Below are 22,887 nucleotides of genomic sequence, written 5' to 3' on the forward strand. Positions count from 1 at the left end.
CAACGGGTGACGTGCTCCCAAGTGCTGTAGGTTAAAATCTACCCCAGTTTCTCTAAGCTGGAATCGGAGTCTCTCCTGGAGATGCAGAGAGGCTGATGTTTGATTTTACTGTTTGATTTACTGTGCTATACAGTACTAAAAATAAATGGAGCCCCTGCAACAGTAAACAGGAGTTCAGATGGCTACTGTTGGATTTCTGCACTGAACACTCTTTCTTTCCTAAGGAAGTGTTCCTTTCTCTCATGCGCAGTTTCCCCTTGTTTCCGCACCTAGCCGTATTCTGCTCCATTTGGACAGTTTTGCAGCATTCCCTAATTGCGGAGCTTTTTATTTTCCCGGGAGTTTAGCGTCTGCATCCTGTTCTGCAACATCTGTGCCTGCCACAGCTGCCAAAACCCCACCAACTTCGCTTTAATTTAAAACAGGGCCCCTTCAGTTCACTGCAACCATCTTGTGACCGTTTTGTGACACGTTCAAAACCTATGGAAAATTTCCATCTGGATTCCCAGAGTTCCCGACAGATTCCCAGAAACCCGGTGCCTCTGGTTGGTCTGTAATTGTAGTTTCAGGATTAAAGTAGGTTTTTGAATGCTCTCCAAGGGTACAAGAAGGATATGAGGACATGATTCCCCAAGGGGTTGTCTTCCCCCCCAAGTTTACATTCTCCTCTCTTGAAGGCGCTGACTCTGAGCTATAGGGGTAGATTTTCCTGGAGCCGTCAGGCAGGGTTTCAGGCGTGCGGGGGGGGAAATCCCGAATTCGGGGGTCCCGACACCATCCCGCCCAAAACCCGCCTCCACGCAAGTTTCAGGGGAGGCGGGGACCCGCCGACCCGAGGCGGGAAGGGATTAGTACCAATTAACTGCCTGTTAACAGGTAGTTAACAGGCAGTTTTTAGCCGAATCCCTATTTTGAGGGGTTTCGTGTGGGATTCCCGACAGCTCCAAACCACGCCAGGTTAGAGCAGTCAGGCCGTTGGGTTGAAGGGCTTGGAGGGGTCGCGATGTCGGTGTTCAGGTGAGTGATGGGTGCATGAGTGTAAAGGTAAGTGTGTTTGGTGTGTCTAAAGTGTGTAAAGAAGTTTAAATTACCTGTACTTACCTTAACAGCCTTTCCTCCTCTAGGTTTCGGGAGTCCAACACTCAGCCGGCACTGAAAGCAAAATGGCTGCGAGCTGTCAAAAGTGACAGCCTTCAGCTTTCATTGCCGGTGAGAGTTCTAACTGAGTCTGTGTAGAAGGACTCAGGTTAGAAGTCAGACTGTCAGTGTTTGACAGCTTCAAACAGCTGTGAAACACTGATGTTTCATCTGTCAAGAACTCTTGACAGATGAAATTTCAGTCTGTGACGTCACCTGTTGCCGGGTGGCCCTTAATTGGCCTGCTGAGCCCGCTGGGCGGGCTCAACAAGGCCAATCAAGGGAAAATCGCGCGGATTGGCCGGACGTCGATGTAGGCGGGACTAAAACCCAAAAGTTGTAGTCCCGCCTCCTTCCCGACAGCTTAGGGAAAATCTACCCCATAGTCTCAACAAATGTCAACAGGCCTCCATGGGATGTTTTGTTTCCTCAGAACTTCCCGGAGTTCCCCCCCCCCCCCCAGAAGGCAAGGACTTTCTCAGGCAACCAATGCCATTCTTGCGTGACTCTTCTGTCTCTTTATATATTGCCGGAGGGGAAGTTCCCCTCACTGTAGGGAAGAGCCCATTGTCCACTCGGCCCCTCTCCTGGTGTCCTGGCCAACATTGGGAGCACATCACGTGGGAGAGTGGGAGCACAAATCTGTCTCCTACCCAGACGACAGTGTAGCCGATCTGATTGCCAGCCCACTGTCGAACCCGCCCAGCTTACATCCCTTTGGCTTCAATGGAATGAAGATCTGGCAGGTTGTACAAGTGGCCTGATCTGCCAGACTACCGCCCAGGTGGTGAAGGTAAAAATTACTCCCATTGTGTGGAACATCAGCATATATTGTCACCAAATCTTTTCAGTGTGTTTATTGTGGCTCAGTTGGTATCACTCTCGCCTCTGAGTTGGAATGTTGTGGGTTCAAGTCCCACTCCAGAGACTTGAGCACAAAATCTAGGCTTACACTGCAGTACTTAAGGACAGTACAGGGGAGTTCTCCCCGGTGTCCTGGCCAATATTTATCCCTCAACCAACATCATTAAAACAGATAATCAGGTCATTATTACATTGCTATTTATGGGACCTTGCTGTGCACAAATTGGATGCCGCATTTCCTACATTACAGCAGCGACTACACTTCGAAAATACTTCATTGGCTTCAAAGCGCTTTGGGATGTCCGAAGCTCGTGAAAGGCGCTATATAAATGCAAGTTCTTTCTTTTACTGTCCATTAAAATGTTTACTTTGACACAGAACATCCATATAAACCTCCCCGCACACCTATATATTCACTCCAATACAACTGCATTTCATTCTTAAATGGCTTCAATCCAAATCCAAATTGAGCTCCTGCAATTCATTTAATGAGCAGCATGTGAACTGTTCCTTTTTATAGCAAGTGTGGTGGGTCCAGGGCAATGAGCATGGTGCTCTGGCAGTGTGATTTCTAATCACTCTCCCGTAATTAAGTTCATCTGTGCCTGAAAGTCGAAAACGCTGAAGAATTGTCATTCCCACTCTAATCCTTGTGAGGAAGAATTGCCAGAACTCTCGTCCTTTGGGATAGCCAAATTACAATAACTGCCAGTAATTGTAGTTCTGGCATGTTGGGGGGGTGGTCAATGAGCTTGTGAATGTTGAGCTTGGGTAAGAAGGCATGTGATTTCCTCCAACTTTCTGCTTGCTTCTCTGGATGGCACTGGCTCATGCGGGCACCAGTTGCTCTTCAGTACCTTGCCCAAGCTGCATTCTTCATGTATGAGCCTATCCTGTGAGTGACAGTCTGCTATTTGGTCACTGGATGCATCGCAGCTAAGCCCAATTCCATCCTCCCCCAAAGCCCACACAGAGCCGCTGTCTAGACTCGAGCTGCTGTCTAGACTGGTGCCATTGGCTAGATCGCTCCAGAGTAAAGGGGCACGGAGGCCTGATGATCACCTCTACCGCAGCCTCCGCTAGGTTCATCTGGCTCACTCCGATCAAGAATTAAATGTGGGCCCATGTACTCTATTGTTCGCTTCCACATAGAACACTGCATATACCTGCTGGGCCATCATGGAGCAACTCTCTCATAGTATACAATACATTTTAGGGCTGATTCTTTATAATTCACTGGTTAGGCACCAGCTGGAGTACTGTGCCCAATTCTGGGCACCACATTTTAGGAAGGATGTCAAGGCCTTCGAGAGGGTGCACAGTAGATTTGCTAGAATGGTGCCAGGGATGATGGACTTTAATTAATGTGGAGAGACTGGAAAAGCTGGGATTGTTCTCCTTCGAGCAGAGAAGGTTAAGGGAAAATTTAATAGAGGTGTTATGATCTGGATGCAGTGCCTGAAATGCTAGTGGAAGCAGATTCCGTAGTAATTTTCAAAAGGGAATTGGATGTAAACTTGAAAAGGAAAAAAATTGCAGTGTTATAGGGAACGAGCAGGGAAGTGGGACCAATTGGAAAGCTCTTTCAAAGAGCCAGGACAGGCACGATGGGCAGAATGGCCTCCTTCTGTGCTGTATGATTCTATGCATTCCTGAGATATCTGATAATGTTACTGCTTGATAATTTTTTTAAAAATTCACTGGGATATATACAGTAGTGGGAAAAATTCAGTTGGTTAGCGCCCTAAAAGGGCGGCGGGAGGTTAGCGGCGGTGGTAACCGTTAGCGCCCCGCAGCGCTGCACTGCCGGCGATGACAGCATCGCCATGTGCAGCGCCCCGCTTGCGCCCCCCCCCCGACTTACCGCCGGATGCTGTGTCCGACATGGTCAGGGGGGCCTACCTGTGGCCAGGATGGCACAAATTAAAGGGAAGGAGCCAGGCGGCCATTTTTGTTGTTGGCCGCCTGCCAGCACCTGACCCCTCTGCCGTCCCCAGCCTTCCGTGCAGCCCCCCCGCCCCCCCCCCACACCGCGGAGTGCCGGCTACGCTCCGTGAGCCCGGCACTTCTCGAGTGCCGGGCTCTTTTGCCGGCACTCCGATCCCTGGTGGCCCAGCTGGGCCCTGGGCTGCACTGCGCTGGGCCCCTCCCCGAAGGCCTGCATTACCGTGACTCACTGCGGCACGTAGCGCCGCGATATTCACTCGCAGCGCCCCAAGAGGGAGGCGGGGCGCTACTGCCTCCCTCTTGGGGTGCTACAGGTGAATTTTGGGCGCGGGGCGCTAACTTTTTCGGTGCGCTAAAAGTAGCACCCCGGCGAAGTTAACACCCCAAAGGAGGCGCGACCCAATTTTCCGCCCCATTATTTTTAGGAAAAGTCTGGCAATTTACCTGAACTTACCATTTGGCCTGCAAAATTACTCTGAGGGATAATAACTTCCAAGTGCTTAAAGCGTTCATAGAAAGTCCTCTCACTGTTCCGGTCGAAGTCTTAACCTATCATTTTGAACAAGTTAATGCCTCCACTAAAGTAGAGCAGGGAGGAATTTCAGACAATACATTAAGCATTCAGTGTCATTTTAGGACCTATATTTATCTTATCTATAGCCCAGAGCTTCTCAAGAAAACTTGCTAAATTGTATCACTGTAAATCAAGTGATTGTAGAGTGTGGAGAAGGTTGTCAGTCTTGCAGTATTCTTCATAATTTATGGTCACTGAATAAACCAGCATGAAAATTCTGCAGCAACTTGTAAAATGTATTTTTGCATTTATTTTATCGATGCTGAATTTTAGTGCATCGGTCTATTAAAACGCAAGTTTGCCAAGGAGCCAAGACTCCTATATACATCGGGAGAACCAAACTCCTTTAATTGAGCGAATAAATAACTCTTGTATTTATTCCACAGTCCTGGCGTTCCCAGCTTTCCTACTTGGCATTAATCAGGAGCGACTGAAGGAAAAATTGACCAGCAGGAAAATGGACAGCAAGTGGGGAGGAAAGTCTGAAACTATTAACGTGACGCTAAATGTGGAGCAGGCTTGTTATACAAGAGATGCACTCTCCAAGGCTCTTCACTCGCGCATCTTTGACTATTTGGTAGACGTAAGTACATCTGGGCACTTTGTCCTGCGCGGCTTCTAATGCTCGCAAAATGAGGTCGTCCTGTTAAATATTTAAAGGGACAGTGCTCAGCCGGTAGTGCATGGTCATGGATCTAAATCACTTCTCTCGTGGGTCTATGGAATGAATAGAGCTGCTTCAGGACATCTTTGCCAGTCACATCAGCAGATAGAACATCAGAATACTGCGGATGCTGGAAATCTGAAATAAAAAACAGAAAATGCTGGAAATACTCAGCAGGTCAGACAGCATCTGTAGAGAGAGAAACAGTTAATGGCCTAGAAATTCGGTGGGCTGTGCCACCAGTTAGCGCCTAAAGAGGGCACTCAGTGGCTTTAGCGCCACTGGCCACGCCTCCCGCGATATTTAGCTGGGACGCTAATGGCGACGTTAACTTGTTGCACTGTGCCGCAGCCGATGACGTCATCGGTGTGCGCAGCGCCCCGCTACCGCCCCGATCGTGATATTTGGTAGCACCCGCCTCTGTAGCGCCGTTCGCAAATTGCGCCCGGTTCACGGGGCCTACCTGTGGTGGGAGTGGCACAAATTGAGGTGGAGGTGCGGGGCGGCCGTTTTTTTTTCGGCGGCCGCCTGCCAGCACCTCCGTCCCCGGCCTCCTGGTCTCCCCCCTGTGGCAGTGCCGGCTGTTTTCCGAGAGCCCAGCACTTCTCCTCGGTGCCGGGCTCTTTTGCCGGCACTCGCGATCTCTGATCGCGCTGGTGCAGGCCCCTCCCCTTTAAGAATGGGAGGAAGGCCTGCAGTACCGCAGCGCGCCGTGGCGCTGCGGCACGTTGCGTTGTGATATTCAGTTTCAGCACCCTAAGAGGGACGCGGAGCGCCTCGAGCAGCGCCCCGTGTCCCTCTTGGGGCGCACAAGCTGAATTTCCGGCGGTCGCAACTGCTCCGATCACAGCGTTGATTCTGGCGCCCAGGCGAGCTGGGCGCCCCATTTGCGGCTCCACCGAATTTCTCCCCCAATGTTTCAGGTCGATGACCCTTCGTCAGAACTGAAAGTTGGAGATGTAACAGATTTTTAAGCAAGTGGGTGGGGGGGGGTTGCAGGGAGAGGGGGGAATGGAGGAAAGAGCAAAAGGGAAGGTCTGTGATAGAATGGAAGGCAGGAGAGATTAAGAGACGAAAGGGATGATGGTGCAAGGTGAAAGGAGATGGTAATGGGACAGGTTAAGAAACAAAAGATGACTCTAGATGAAGTGTAAATGGCACTGGCAGACTGATCGACAGCTGCCATGTGAGAGAGACAAAAAAAAACATGGGGGCTGAGGTTATAGCCTGAAATTGTTGAACTCAACGTTGAGTCCAGAAGGCTGTAAAGTGCCTAATCGAAAGGTGAGGTGCTGTTCCTCGAGCTTACGTTGAGCTTCATTGGAACAGTGCAAGAGGCCGAGGTCAGAGTGGGAGTGGAGCAGAGAATTCAAGTGACAGGCGACCGGAAGCTCGGGGTCACCCTTACGGACTGAACGAAGGTGTTCCACAAAGCGGTCACCCAATCTGCGTTTGGTCTCCCCAGTGTAGAGGAGACCGCATCGTGAGCAGCGAATACAGTATACTAAATTGCAAGAAATATAAGTAAATCACTGTTTCACCTGGAAGGAGTGTTTGGGGCCCTGGACAGTGGGAAGGGAGGAGGTAAAAGGGCAGATGTAGCATCAGCAGATAGGCTGTGAAGGGAAGGGTGCTTGAAGTGGTGGATCAACATTGAGCAGGAAACATGACCGTACACTTTCATTTTAAAGGTTACTAATGCATTTCTAAGTATATTTGTTTCACATAGACTTCGAGGAAATGCTTTGAACAAAGTGCACTCCCCCAGACTGTCCTTCCTCTAATTGAATCGCATAGACTAATTGAAGTGCTTTTTACCGCACTGCATTATGTTGTTTCATTTTATTCCCCTCCCCCCACCCCCCCCCCCAAAAAAAAAATTGCAGATGTTTTTTGCCACATGTTCTCTGTTGTTGCTGTCACAAAAGTGACCTTGTTCGACAGTGGTATGAAGAGAACAATACTCCCTTCATTAAATTATCCCATGTACCAAGTGCCTCATTGATACGGCATTTAAAAAAAAAAAAGCTTTTTGGAAGCAGCCGAAATAACACACTGCTACCAAACTTTGAACTATCAGGGTAGCTGCAATTAAACATTTTATATTTGATTCCAAATCAAGTATTTTTGGGAATATCAGATCAGTTATCCAGTAGTTTTGGAGCTTTACTGTTGTTGGTAAAAACAGATAAAATACAGAGTATTTCTTGAAAATGAGCAAAGACTTCATGTAAATAAAGAGCTAACCATTTGATTGAGGACAAACCACCATCCAAATCCTATTTAAAAAAAAAATTTTTGTGTGAGGTTTTCTACTCCCCAAGATGAGGGATGTGAGCTCTTAAGAAATGGAACACCTTTGCATTTTAGCCACTCTCTCTTGTCCGTAACAAGGTGGACTAGTTGGATGTAGAGTACTGCACTTTTCTCATCAATGTTCTCGCCTTCGCTCCTGAAAGTGTGGACTCTTGCTGGGTTATACAGGCACTGGTATCTCGTCCAAGTGGCCACTCTTCATGTGTGAGCCGAGACCACAAGCGTCAGCGGGCTGCTTGGCCATGGAAGGTATCGCAGCCAACCCCGATTCTGTCCGTACCCGATGTCCAAGATGCTTGCTTTCCAGCAGGCATAGCTGGAACCATCAGGAGTGGGGTCCAATCTGATCGTTTCCCCTCTCTCTAGCTCGGGGGCACTGAAGTTGACTGCAGCATTCGTATCTCCACCCCTGGTGAGATCAGCTAACTCCGGACAGACCGGACACCTCCCAGTTTGTACGGCCTTGAGTGTCGCACCAGATGATGCCTTTGCTCCATTAGGCGATCGGGGGAGATTCCTAACGATGCTGCTGAATGATTTCTTGGAAGATATTTGACAAGATTTTCTTCGTGGAGGAAGAGGTTGGAGGGTGTAAGCTGTCAATCTTATTGCCCAACCTTCCCATTTTATACCTCTCTTGTGATCATGTGAGATTTGTGTGCCGCGAAGGAGTCGAATGAAGGCAGAAATTGTGTTTGCTGATGGGATGTTCGTGTCTCCAGTACTTAAAGCACTTTGATCTAATCGCACTGAAGATGATACATTGCAGTGAAGAGTGACTCTGTACCCTTCATACCCCTTTTTGAAAGCAGTGATCGCTCAGTGGGTAAATGCCCTGCCGAGTGTGGAAAGGTTTCAGGTTTGATTCCAGGCCTTTGTGAGGTGGCTGATCTCCACTAGGTTGACCGTGGGAACTCAGCATTCCTGCCTAGGAAGAGGAAAACAAACAAAAAATCAGTCAGTGAGCCTGCTCCTGACTGCTGTACAATGTGAATTTCAGGAGCGGACAAGATTGTGATCAGCTGTGATAAGAATATAAGAAATAGGAGCAGGAGTAGGCCATACGGCCCCTCGAGCCTGCTCCACCATTCAATAAGATCATGGCTGATCATCGACCACAACTCCACTTTCCCGCCCGATCTCCATATCCCTTGATTCCCCTAGAGTCCAAAAATCTATCGATCTCAGCCTTGAATATTTTCAAAGACTCCGCATTTACAGCCCTCTGGGGCAGAGAATTCCAAAGATTCACAACCCTCTGAGTGAAGAAATTCCTCCTCATCTCAGTCTTAAATGGCCGACCTATTATCCTGAGACTGTGACCCCTAGTTCTCAACACTCCAGCCAGGGGAAACGGCCTCTCCGCATCTACCCTGTCAATGCCCCATACAGTTCAATAGCCTACCGAAGCTCTCTGCATAGGCTGAGATTCACGCATGAACGTAGGCACGTGGATTAGGTACTTTAAGGCCTCTGGAACTGGACTGAGGGGAGAAAATATGGGGGGGGGGGGGAAGGAAACAGAATTACTTGTACTGATTGCTTAGTAATATTCTTTATCTAATACCTTTTGCTGGTATTAATGGATCTGCTGATGTTAACTCCATTCCCTGTCGCTGTGGGTTCAGGAACTCCTCTGAACAAGATTCCATTATGATGGCATCAACATCTACTGTTTGAAATAAAAATATTCAAATCAGTAGAAGATTGACTAAAGGATGTCAGCTGTTTATTTAAATTTTTAACGGTTCTTGGTGATTAGATTGGTTATAAGTTTTGTATTTTATGATGTATAAAAGGGTTGAAATTGAACCGTGTGATATCTGTACATCGCCATGAAATTCCTTTCTCTGCTGTATTATTGAAGGTGATATTTTTATTAACACTGGACAAAGGAATTTCCTACCAAAGTGGTAACTAGGATCGCACAACTCCATTCCAACTCCAGAATATTTTTGCACAACATGTGCAGTCACAGTTGTTTTGTATTTTTTTCCAGTCTATTAACAAGGCCATGGAGAAAGACTACGAGGAATACAACATCGGCGTTCTAGACATCTACGGCTTTGAGATTTTCCAAGTATGACTTTAAGTTACCGGCTGCAAATTGCTTCAGTGTTGCCTTTTCACATTTCTGTTCATGTACATTTCAACGTCAAACACAGTGTTTAGAATAAAATCGCCCCAAATTATTTTTAATTCTTCTTGGGAGTGTTTTAATACACCTTGGTGCCAGATGTGTTCAGTAAAGTACCTGTTTCCAGCTAGTGGTTGTGAATGTCAGTAAATGTTGGCATTAAGAACATAACATAAGAAATAGGAGCAGGAGTAGGCCAATCGGCCCCTCGAGCCTGCTCCACCATTCAATAAGATCATGGCTGATCTGATCCTAACCTCAAATCTACTATCACTCTACATCCCTCCCGAACCCATGTGATCTCCTGGGAGAGGCGAAAAACCAGATAAAAAACCCAATGGCCAATTTGGGAGAAAAAAAATCTGGGAAATTCCTCTCCGACCCATCTAGGCGATCGAAACTCATCCAGGAGATCACTGTCCCTATATTTTCTACAGTACTTACCTTCTGTAAAAGGTGATCTTCACCCCAGCCAGGAACAGGAATAGAACCATCTCCTGAAATCTAACACATAATTAGAACACAAGAAGTAGGAGCAGAACCAGGCTACACGGCCCCTGGGCCCGCTCCGTTACCCACAGGGCCACGACCGTTCCAAACATAGACTCCTGTCCAATTTCCTGCCCGCTCCCCGTAACCCCGAATTCCCTTTACTTCTAAGAAACTGTCTATTTCTGTTTTAAATGTATTTAATGATGTAGCTTCTCTTTAAGACTGGTAACTGTTAATGATATCAGTGGGTGAACACTTAATGTATTTGCATGATATCCCTTTATCCGCTTTTTTAACTTGGGTGTTAACTGGTTTATTTTAAATGGGTTTGCTCCGCTAAAATAGCTGAGAAATGTTACCCGATTGTGCTGTTTGTCCTGCCAATATCACTCAAACTCATTTCTAGACTTTATTGAAAGCTCTTGTTATGTGCAGCCACTTTTAAGATGTTCTACCTGTGTATTTGTAGAAAAACGGCTTTGAGCAGTTCTGTATCAACTTTGTGAATGAAAAACTCCAGCAGATATTTATTGAGCTCACCCTGAAAGCTGAGCAGGTATGTCCGACTGTTCTAATTTATTTATAATGTTTAAGTAGGCTGTCCACTTGGCTGGAACCTTTCATTTTAAAATTAAGTCATGACCACGTCAAGCTGTGTTTCCATATAACTTATTCATGCTTCCCGTAAATCTCCAGAAATGTAGCCAAGATATTTGCATTTTATAATGAAAAGTACAATATTGAGATAAGCCCTTAAATGATGGGGTATTATTACAGGCTCGAGGAGCTAAATGGCCTCCTCCTGTTCCTATGTTCCTATTATTTAACCTGTAATCCTATTTCTTGTAAGAGTCTTGCCATTGAAACATATTTTTGTTTTGCTTGGGAGTATTGTTGAAGTGTGATTGATATCTGAAACTGGGAGTGTGAAGTTTGATTTATTTATAAACATTACCTGAACCAGTAGATTATATTACAGCCCTTGACTAGTTGGCAGGGGCCTCTTCATTCCACAAATCGGGCAGCTCTAATTGTCTGCATGTCCAACTTTAAAGAAAATCTAGATTTTTCTCCAACTGTTTCAATTTAATTCCTGTCCCTGTTCAAATGTAATTCTTGTCCATTTTCTATGCAAGGAAGATCAACATGAATTTTTATCTCCGCCTCCTCTCCCTCTTCCACCCCCCCCCCCACCCCCCCCCCCAACACACACACACACTTTTAAATCTGATTGACCTTGAGCAGGAGAACAAAGAACCGCCAAAAACAAACCTTAATTCTAACAAAAAATATATAGTCTGGCAACGACTGTGGGAATACCAAAAGACAAATGCTCAATATGTTCACATGGTGTCCACTATTTTAATAGTGGTGTTAACCCATTTATTTAAATGTCGTCTGTGCTGTCATTCAAATGTTTTAAACATTCATCCACTATTCTTTCCAACGGTAATTTCTAGTCTGATAAATACAGTCAAGAAATTGCCCTTGGAGTTTATAATGTAACCACAAGGTCTTGGGTTACAACAGGACTAGACAGACTAGATGCAGGAAGGATGTTTCCGATAGCGGGGGAGTCCAGAACCAGGGGTCACAGTCTAAAGATAAGGGGTAAGCCATTTAGGACAGAGATGAGGAGGAATTTCTTCACCCAGAGAGTGGTGAACCTGTGGAATTCTCTACCACAGAAGGCAGTTGAGGCCAATTCATTAAATATATTCAAGAAGGAGTTAGATATATTTCTTAAGGCTAAAGGGATCAAGGGATATGGGGAGAAAGCAGGGACAGGGTACTGAGTTTGGATGATCAGCCATGATCTCATTAAATGGCGGAGCAGGCTCGAGGGGCCGAATGGCCTACTCCTGCTCCTATCTTCTATGTTTCTAACCCTGCAATGCACTCTTCAAAACTTCATCAATGCCGCATTCATGCTCTCATTAAAGCAAACTGCAGCAAGTCCTTTTTTGTAACTAGTGTTGAATATAAAAACCTCAATCGGATCACACCTCAACTTCCTCAGCTCCAGGGAATATAACCCAAATATACCCAGTCTGTCGTCATAACTCTCACTCCTGTCACCCCAGCTCAATTAAGATATAGACCACTTTTTATCATTTTAAGTAGCTAAGGAGTGAACAGTAACCTCCTGGCTGCCCAATGTTCTGTCTGCCTTTGACACCTAATATAGCATTAACCTGATCGTGCATCCATTATAGATGATGAATTTACTCCTGTGTCAATTAGCATTTACAAAGAGCAAGACCGAGACATCATGTAATCATCTGACCCAATTAACTTTTGAATATAGGCACCAATATCAGACAAAGGACTTCCATAGAAACTGTTAAGTCTGTGTGTTATAGTGAGAATTACTACACAGACCACAAGAGTAAATTCAACAGGTTTTTACTGGTTGGAGGTCGGACTATACTGAATACAATATTATTACACTGTGCTTATATACCGGTGTGGTCACCACCGGTATTACGTATACAGCAGCCAAAGAAAGTAGTACCTTTCTTAAGGTGGACCAGGCTTAAGTTCTCTTAAGGTGGAACAGGTTACATACACCACAATCCTCCCTTTTTAGCTTAACAGTCATATCCCCAAATAAACATAACATATATACATATATAACTTCAGGTACAACAGTTCAAAGGTTCAGTCTCTCAGGAGGCTTTCTGATTCGGCTTGGATAACGCCTTTCAGTGGTCTCTGATTCTTGTTGTTGAGGTGCCTCCTCTAGTTGGTTGCCAATGTATTGGGTGTCATCATCATCAAATACATTCTCGGCCGAGGTAGATGCTTCAGGTTCATGAACGTCTTCCACAGCTGTCTCTGTCACAACCATGGGTTCGACCCTTGCTCTCGACTCTACCAGTTGATCCGCATGACGCCTTATCACATTATGACCAATATCTACGGTGTACATCAGAGGTCCTTGTCTGGCCCGGATTGTTCCGGACTGCCATTTTTCGTTTCCATAGCCCCTTGCCATCACTGGTTGTCCTACGTCGAAAGTTCGAGTGGTCTTGCTGTTAATATGCCGAAACTGTTTGTTTTCCACTTCCCTCCGCACATTTGGTTTTAACAAGTCCAACTTGGACCGCAACCTCCTGTTATAAAACATCATAGCAGGACTTTGGTTAGTCACGGCATGATCGGCGTTTCTATATAACATCAGGAACTTATCGACCTTGTGTTGCAGCGGAATCTGATCATCATTCATGGCCTTAATAGCCTTTTTGAATGGACAAATCTTTCAGCCAACCCGTTTGTCGCCGGATGATATGGGGCAGAGGTATAATGTTTAACTCCATTCTTCTTTAAGAATTGTTGGAATTCTTCCGACACAAACTGTGGTCCGTTGTCCGAACAGATCTGTTCTGGCAATCCGTTCCTTGCGAATATTGTTCTTAACACCGCAATTGTCTTTTCTGAAGTAGTGGTATTCATCTTGATGACTTCTGGCCATTTGGAATGTGCGTCCACCGCGATTAGGAACATGGAGTCCATGAATGGACCAGCAAAGTCAATGTGTACGCGTTGCCATGGGGCTGAAGGCCATTCCCATGGGTGTAGCGGTGCTATCGGAGGTGCATTTTGCACTTTTTGACACCCAGCGCAGCTTTTCGTTAACTCCTCAATCTGTTGGTCAATACCCGGCCACCATACGTAAGCCCTAGCAAGACTTTTCATTTTAACTCCCCCCAGATGACCTTCATGTAGTTCTTTTAAAACTCTTTCCCTTAACTTGGGAGGAATAATCACTTTTTTGTCCCGTACATCAAAGTACCATGGCAGACGGACAGCTGGTCTCGCCTTGCCGAGAATGCCGGTAACAGAGGATCACCCCGTGTTGGCCATCCTTTCACTGTCACCTCGTAGACTCTGGACAGTGTCGGGTCATTCCTGGTTTCTCTTTCAATACTTGCGTTGGTGACAGGTAAACACTCGATAATGGTCGAATGAAATAACTCAACAGGGTCAACTTTCGTCGTGTCTTCATCTTCAGGTAGTGGCAGGCGCGACAGGCCATCAGCATTGCCATGCTGTTTCGTACCTTTGAATTCTATCTGATATTGATGTGCCCCTAAGAAAAGAGACCATCTCTGGAGACGCTGTGCTGTCATCACCGAAACACCCTTCTTAGGGTTAAAAATGGACACCAACGGCTGATGGTCCGTCAGAAGTGTGAATTTTTGGCCCTGTAGGTAATGATTAAACTTCTTCACTCCCCAGACAAGGCTAAGGGCCTCCCTATCGATCTGCGCATAGTTGCGCTCAGCGGAGGTCAATGATCTGGATGCAAACGCGACTGGCCTTTCCGTGCCATTTGGCAATTTATGTGAGAGTACTGCCCCAATACCATATGGAGAAGCATCACAAGCCAACCGAATAGGCAGTGTCGGGTTGAAGTGAGCCAACACTTCCTCTGAGGTGATCAATTCTTTGCTTTTGCGAAATGCCTTCTTACAGTTTTCGCCCCAGTCCCATGGTACCCCTTTCTGTAAAAGAGCGTTCAACGGATGCAGCACCGTGGATAGATTTGGCAGAAATTTATGGTAGTAGTTAATTAATCCTAGAAACGACCTCAACTGAGAGACATTCTCCGGAGCGGGAGCCTTTACAACTGCCGCTATCTTGTCAGGAGACTTATGAAGCCCCTCCCGGATGACATGACCACAGTACGAGATCCGCTTCTGGAAGAACTCACATTTCTGCCGATTTACCCTAAGTCCATACTCTTTCAGTCTGTTGAGCACTAGTTCCAAGTTAGCGAGATGCTGTTCATCACCATCACCTGTGATCAGAATGTCGTCCAGGTAACATTGTGTGCCTGGAATTCCCTGTAATACCTGCTCCATGGCCCTCTGCCAAATTGCTGGAGCCGATGCCACACCAAAAACCAGCCTATTGTACCGGTACAACCCTCGATGCGTGTTGATCGTGAGGTATTGGCGTGACTCTTCTTCAACCTCCATCTGCAAGTACGCCTGCGCCAGGTCTATCTTGGTGAAGTGTTTCCCGCCAGACAGTGAAGCGAAAATATCCTCAATCCGTGGAAGCGGATACTGTACCGTGTGAAGCACCGGATTAACGGTGATCTTGAAATCTCCACAGATGCGAACCTTCCCTGGATCTCCTGGCTTATTGTTCGCAGGACGTTTCATAACGGGAACAATGGGCGTAGCCCACTCACTCCAATCTACTTTAGACAGTACCCCTGAACGTTCTAGTGCTTCCAGCTCCGCTTCAACCGCAGGTCGTATTGCATAGGGTACCGGTCTGGCTTTAAAAATTTTGGTTGTGCATGTTCATCAATCTTGATGTTTGCCGTAATTCCTCTCAGTGTTCCCAGTCCCGGCTGGAACACCTCTTTAGCCTCATCCAATATTCTGGACAATCGTTTAGGTTTGACAGCTGTTTCCCCGGAATCTACCGTTAGTGCTTTCAAGGAGTGCCAGTCCATATTCATTTTCCTAATCCACTCCCGTCCTAGTAGTGGTGGACCTCCTTCAGGTAGCACATATAAGTCCATTACTTGGCTTCCTTCGCCCTTGTGGACCACTTCTACCTCTATTTTTCCGATGGGGTACACTCTTTGCCCCGTGTACGTTTTCAATATAATCTCCGTATCCTGTAAGGGAATATGTTGGAATAACCTTCTGTAATCTTTCTTATTCATGACCGTCAATGCCGATCCAGTGTCCAATTCCATTTTTACTTGGACTCCTGCTATCTTAAGAGTGACCCAAATTGTCTGGAGGTCTGTATCCTTACCAACGTTGTGTATTCTTAAGCTATCCAGTTCATTACTGCTAGCGTCTGAATCTGACTTCTGTTCAGTCAAACTGTTCTTTGTCACCTTGTGTACCTTTGCATATTTTCCTTGCGGTGACTTTTTATTGCTGGTCTTCTTTCCTGACCGGCATACTTTAGCTATGTGGCCAAACCTGCCACACGTTCTGCATTCTTGGTTTTTAAACCAACACTGGTTCTGATCGTGCGTTGTCTTTCCACAACGATAACATTTGACAGAACTCAAACCCAATTTGTTTGTACCTAGTTCCGGTGGCCGTAGCTGCATTACTGCCGTGCCTCTCGCTGCGGCCTCGTGTGCTGCTGCCATAGTGACCGCCTTCTCGAGAGACGGCTCATTCTCCTCGAGCAGTCGCCTTTGTGTATCCTGTTTAAATAAACCACACACAAATCTATCTCGAAGTGCCTCTGTCAGTCCCGTTCCAAACTGACAATATTTTGCTAGCTTACGTAATTCCATCAAATATTCAGCATTGCTTTCATTTTGCAGCTGTCTTCTATCGTAAAATTTAAATCGTTCCGCTAGCATCAGCGGCGTGGGGCTAAGATGATTTTTTAGGACAGTAACAATCTGTTCGAACGTCTTATCCGCCGGTTCATCTGGTGATAACAGGTGTTTCAATTGCCCGTATGTCTTCGCACCCATTAAGTTTAGTAATGTTAGTGCTTTATCTGTCTCAGGAATTTTATTTGCCTTACAATAGTTTTGTATGCGTTCTACATACATAGCCCAGTCTTCTATATCACTGTCGAAGGCATTAATGTTCCCATGTTTAGGCATCGTAGCAATTTATCGTATTTTTAATGTTATCTAAGATGGCGGCTTCCCGCTCTTGCCGTCGTCCTCCGCCCACAAAATGGCGGTTTTCCCGCGCTTGGCGGTCTTCACCCGTCCCCCGACGCTGTCTCTGCTTCACCGCGGCTCTCGCGCCTTCAGTTTCCCCAGACGCTGCGCCTTTAGCCCGAATGCGGCCCTTATCTCCGGTCGCGATCGATGTCCCACGCTGCGCCTCTCGCTCGAAAGCGGCCCGGCCCTTATCTCTGGTCGCGATCGACCTCACCGCCCTTATTCCTCCGTCTTCCCAGCCCCGTCTGTACAGCCAACGCGGTTGACTTTCTGTCGCGTCGCTGCCCGGCTTACCCACCACGAGGTAGTAGAAGAAGCTGACAGTCGCTGATGGAGGCTTCGAGGTCAGGATGTCTTCTGCACTCCGGTTGCTCGATGCCTGCCGCTCGACGTGTCTTCCCGTAGGTGATGAGGGTGGAAACCTCTCTTCGACGTCCTGTCTGTGGACGAAGTCGCCGTGGAAATTACTGCAGCAGGGTAAGAATCGGACTCGTCGCCACTGTTAAGTCTGTGTGTTATAGTGAGAATTACTACACAGACCACAAGAGTAAATTCAACAGGTCTTTACTGGTTGGAGGTCGGACTATACTGAATACAATATTATTACACTGTGCTTATATACCGGTGTGGTCACCACCGGTATTACGTATACAGCAGCCAAAGAAAGTAGTACCTTTCTTAAGGTGGACCAGGCTTAAGTTCTCTTAAGGTGGAACAGGTTACATACACCACAGAAACTGTCGATGTTCTGTGTATTCGCAAGTCAGAAGAGTTCTCTTAAATATATAATTAACTAAAGCCAATTTTTAATTCACATTACTTTACCAAAAAGATGCAATACACAAATTTCGCCTATTTGACCCAAGTAGCTTTGTTTTTGTACTCTTAGCATTAGCATGCTTCACCTTGATGAGCAGAAAATTTACAAATATACCCTTGAGACTGGACACTTAGCAGAGGCTGTTGGACAGCAACTGTGGGTTACAGGCCTGCAACATCGGGCACAGTGCTGTAGTGAATACTGTTGCGATTCAGTGTCTTTTATTTCAGCTCTACTGCAACCAAAGGGCTTTTTAGGTCTGAATGAGCTCATCAAATATTGTGTATTTCTCATCCCCTAGGAAGAATATGTGCAAGAGGGAATTAAATGGACTGCAATTGACTATTTCAATAATAAAATAGTCTGCGATCTTATAGAGAACAAAGTTGTAAGTATCAGAACTGATTCTTGTATGTACTTGGAATGATGTCCAAATATATGTAACAGTAGCCTCCTTAATGCTTCATTGTTCATCAGCAAAGACCATAGTGCCATTTATAAAAGAAATAAAATCAAGTCTAATGCTTTTTCCTTCATTTACTTGTTGACTTTTCTTAAGAATTTCCGTAAAATACTTTCCTAGTACTTTGATATAGTTGCACAGTTACTCCTGTGTAAGATGCCAAAATTCAAGAAAAGTTCTGTAATCTATTTTATAATAAAAAATGTGTATCTCTTTTAAGCAATCTCTTTGCCAATTCTAATCATGGAACCGTTCCAATTGTTAGTGTCATTTTCGAGGAATTTCATTGGTTAATACCCTGTAGTGGTTTATTAGTCGCTGGAAACCATATGACCATTTTGGTGGTAACCCCGGCTCTTTAGTTTTGAGTGCTGTGATTGGTCCGTAGGAACAATGTGACTGGAAAACAAATCTACCATTGGTCTGTACGAACCACCTGACTAACATTCTTCTTAGGTTACAATGATAAAAGTGACATGGCAGAACATTTCCAACTGATTTTTCTTGGGTTACAGAACAAATCTGTCAAAAATGTGTTACAGGATTATAAATAGAACATAAATTCAGAGGGGAGGTTTCAATACTTATTGAATATTTATAGAGCTATATGTAATAGGCAGGTGAGCAATGGAAGTGTTTGCGATTTTGATGAGTCACCTGGAAGGACAGGGACTGATTAGGGAGAGCCAGCACTCTAAGATGTTCATGAAGTTGGAGAGATTGGATCTAAGAAAGTTCTTCAGTTGGGCCCATGATTCGAAGACTAGCGCGCACGGCTTAAAGCGAAGGTGTCAAAAGAAAATAGCAAAGTTAGATAACTTTTTTTTTTAGCAAAAGGTGATAGAATTGTGAAACACATTACTAAAAGAATTTAAAAACTGTGGCAGATTTTTTTAAAAGGACTGAATGAATTCCTATTGGGAAAGGTGATACATTTCCAGAACTGATGAATCTATGATCTTCTCCTGCCCCAAAACATTACTACGTCACTGAGATATAGATAGAACATAAGAACATAAGAAATAGGAGCAGGAGTAGGCCAATCGGCCCCTCGAGCCTGCTCCGCCATTCAATAAGATCATGGCTGATCTGATCCTAACCGCCAATCCACTATCACAGAACCATCTCCTGAATCTAACAGAATTAGACACACGAAATAGGAGCAGGATCAGGCTACACGGCCCCTGGGCCCGCTCCGCTACCCACAGGGCCATGACCGATCCGAACCTAGACTCATGTCCAAATTCCTGCCCGCTCCCCGTAACCCTTAATTCCCTTTACTTCTAGGAAACTGTCTATTTCTGTTTTAAATTTATGTAATGATGTAGCTTCTACAGCTTTTTGGGGCAGCATATTCCATGGACCTACCACCCTCTGAGTGAAGTAGTTCCTCCTCATCTCAGTTTTGAAAGAGCAGCCCCTTATTCTAAGACTATGCCCCCTAGTTCTAGTTTCACCCATCATCGGGAACATCTTCCCCGCATCCACCCGATCCAACCCCTTCACAATCTTATATGTTTCAATAAGATCGCCTCTCATTCTTCTGAACTCCAATGAGTAGAGTCCCAATCTACTCAACCTCTCCTCATATGTCCATCCCCTCATCCCCGGGATTAACCGAGTGAACCTTCTTTGTACTGACTCGAGAGCAAGTATGTCCTTTCTTAAGTATGGACACCAAAACTGTACGCAGTATTCCAGGTGCAATATGTGTCGCGTTTATAAATAATGCAAGGAATCCACTGACCACTACATCATACCATTATCCTGTTATGTATACCCTATGGTCTGTAACAATATCTATTGATTCACAGAATCCGCCAGGCATTTTGAGTATTTTGGATGATGTTTGTGCGACAATGCATGCAACGGGAGAAGGGGCAGATCAGACATTGTTGCAGAAATTGCAGATGCAAATCGGAACCCATGAGCACTTCAACAGCTGGAACCAGGGTTTCATCATTCATCACTATGCAGGCAAGGTAACCAAACATGATGGAAATGCAATTACTGTCCGAGGTTTACGTCAAGTCTTTAGAAAGGGGCTACCTGAGAGTTTTTGTGTTGCTATGACCCGAATTAGTAACACTGCGCTGGTATTGTGTCAAGATATTGAGAAGCCTGGATGAAGGCCGAAGCCCATATGTCAGAACACCATCAAGTCGGGGGGGGGGGCCGAAAAGTAGAAGAGAAGATGATGTTAAACAAGAAGTAGTGGTTAGGTGACAGCAAGTTTGGGTTTTCAAACCAGTAGGAACTCTCAATTAGTGCCAAGTGATGTGTCTTTTTTGCAATGGACTTGCTCCCAATCAGAACTAGATCGAGACTGTCCAAACTCTGCTCTAAGATCAATGAGGGATAGTATACAGGTCTACACATTCATTCTCGTCATTGGTTATTTTATATACAAATATAGCATCTATGTGTGCAAGTGTTTTCCCTCTCATTCCCCATGCTTTCATGTGAAAATGGCATCTTCTGAAGGTGAGCAGACCGACCAATGAAGTGGTTAACAGTAGTAAAGTACATTGGCAAAGCCTTGCATGATCTACCATTTACAGACTACATAGAATCGGCATTTATGAGCTGCGTGAGTGGCTAAGCCTTGCATGCATATGAAAGCCTAAACTGATGAAGGTTCCCATTTTCTTAATAACCTACTGTTCCCAGGACCTCAACACAGTGGGACTCCTTACCCTCCTCGCTCATCTTCTCCTCCCACTTACAGGCTTTTAAAACCCAAGTTTGCTGTTAGCTAATCATTACTTCCTTCCTTACTTTGTCTTTACTCCAACTGTTTTCAACCTCACTGGTGCTCCGCACCAGGCGTTGGCACTTCACCTGGGTTTGTAAGTTATAAAACAAAATACATCTGAACTTGTACCTCCCGACCATCCCTTCTGTTGTATTGTACTTCATAGAAGGTTTCCTTTTAACCACTCATAGTAAATGGCTGTTGTTGTTATCAGGGTGAGCAGATGGTACAGTCATTGGCTAATGAATTTATTGGCTTATATAAACTGCAATCAATATATACCAGGAAAAGTTTTAGAAATAGTTGGAGAACCACAAGGTTTACAAATGCTGCGAGACTTGGTGGCAGAATTCCAGAGCCATTGTGCGTCCAGTCTTACAGCAGACGGACTGATGCCAAGACTGCTTATTAATGCAGCTCAATCCTGATAGCCATGTAACTTAGTTTGTGAAGAAATTTTCTGCTTGGATCAGGAGGGCTAGAAACCGCAGATAAAAGCAGCCAATCTGTAAACCTCTGTACCAGAGGCCATTCCTGAATTATTCAGCAACTCCCGTCTAAACAAAAACAGGAAACACTGCTTCTAGGTGAAGCTCAACAGTTGAGTATTTAGTGTGCAGCTCAGTGGGAGAGCATTTCAAGTAGGCAAAGATAATAAGCCTTTACTGTCTACAGAAATAATTCGGGGCCTCCGCCCTAGCTCTTAATTTACCCCTTCACTCTTCCTTTCTCCACCCCACCATCAGTGCTATTCTGATGTTTGACATGAGTAATGAAAAAAACAGCATGATTTGTGGCCCAGTAGTGAAATCTGGAAATACTGGTTCAAGATATAAGTGGAGCCCCGCTCCTCCTGTTGCTGGACTTAGACATGCCTGGAAAGTTAAAGTGCAGCTGTCTACAGGGACAGGATGGTCTTGAGAAGAACTTGAAGCTCCTTCTCCGGCCATATCAGAAATCTAAAATAGGTGGCAATGACCTCTTGAGTCACCCTGATATGCATAAAATGTGCATCCTGAGTCACTAATCAAACTGCATACCCAAAAGTTTCCTTTATACTGGCTCGGTAATTCTATACAGTAGGAGTAAATAGTGGGTGTATAAGAAGCGGTTTGGTACATTGCAATTCTATAGAATAGGAGTGTTTACATTGGAATTCCATTGAGTAGGAGTGAGAGAGATTCAGTTTGATGCATTGTAATTCTATACCGATGGCGGGAATGTGAAGTGATTTACTATCGTATACAGTAGTAGTGAGAGGAGGTTACTTGCTCTGTAAGTTTCATTATTCTAGAGAGTAGGTATGAGTAACGAGAGGTTGGGTTCATTTTGTACTTTACATTTGGATCAGTACATGTTCATCTGGCATTAACTGTATTGAGACCTTCAACTGAGTACTTTCAACAAAAAAAATGCTGTTGCAAAACCTGCGGGCTGGAAAGTAGAATTCAAATCTTTCAAATTTCCCTTCCTGTCCAGGTGTCCTACAATGTGGAGGGGTTCTGCGAGCGGAATCGAGACGTTCTTTTCACCGATCTGATCGAACTCATGCAGAGCAGTGAGCTGTAAGTGGGAGAGAAGCGACTTGTGAAATGCGCATGGATTGTCTTGAGCTGGTTTGTGTAAAACATTCGCTTTGCTCGCATATTAATTTTGTTTGTTGCTGCTTCACAGCCCTTTCATTCGTGCACTTTTCCCCGAAAGTTTGCAAGCAGAAAAGAAAGGCCGGCCCACAACTGCAGGCAGCAAAATTAAGGTACTTTCAGTAACCAGCGTTCCTCACTAACCTTTCGTTGAGGGCCACAATCCCAGCCGTTGTCTATCTGTAGCAACACTTGTACCACAGAGTGATGGGACATTGTTCTGCACCTGCAATTCAATCATACCATTGTTGGCAAGTGGAGGCCAAACGCTTCCTACAGGAAGGGAAAAAAACCCCAGAGGAACAGTCCTTCTACTTTAATAGGGCACTTGCTCTGTGGAAGCTGGGATAGCTCCCAATTACATTCCCTTGTTGCCTTTGCGGGGGATCAGGAAAAGGAGAGTGT

General features: G+C 45.4%; 1 protein-coding gene across 2 annotated transcripts in view; it reads left to right on the forward strand.

Moving 5' to 3' along the window:
* Nucleotides 1-22,887, forward strand: part of myo1ea (myosin IEa) — a 148,607-nt gene that overhangs the window by 90,893 nt on the left and 34,827 nt on the right. For both annotated transcript variants that reach the window (XM_085968693.1, XM_085968694.1), the window contains exons 10-16: nucleotides 4,909-5,105; nucleotides 9,502-9,582; nucleotides 10,601-10,687; nucleotides 17,923-18,009; nucleotides 19,899-20,066; nucleotides 22,319-22,404; nucleotides 22,514-22,595. In XM_085968693.1, the coding sequence (XP_085824819.1) occupies nucleotides 4,909-5,105; nucleotides 9,502-9,582; nucleotides 10,601-10,687; nucleotides 17,923-18,009; nucleotides 19,899-20,066; nucleotides 22,319-22,404; nucleotides 22,514-22,595 (788 nt within the window). The remainder of the gene's footprint in view (nucleotides 1-4,908; nucleotides 5,106-9,501; nucleotides 9,583-10,600; nucleotides 10,688-17,922; nucleotides 18,010-19,898; nucleotides 20,067-22,318; nucleotides 22,405-22,513; nucleotides 22,596-22,887) is intronic.

This window comes from Somniosus microcephalus, chromosome 27 (genome assembly GCF_052327205.1).
Source record: "Somniosus microcephalus isolate GS21.2 chromosome 27, FLI_Smic_1.0, whole genome shotgun sequence".
NCBI classification, from domain to species: Eukaryota; Metazoa; Chordata; class Chondrichthyes; order Squaliformes; family Somniosidae; genus Somniosus; species Somniosus microcephalus.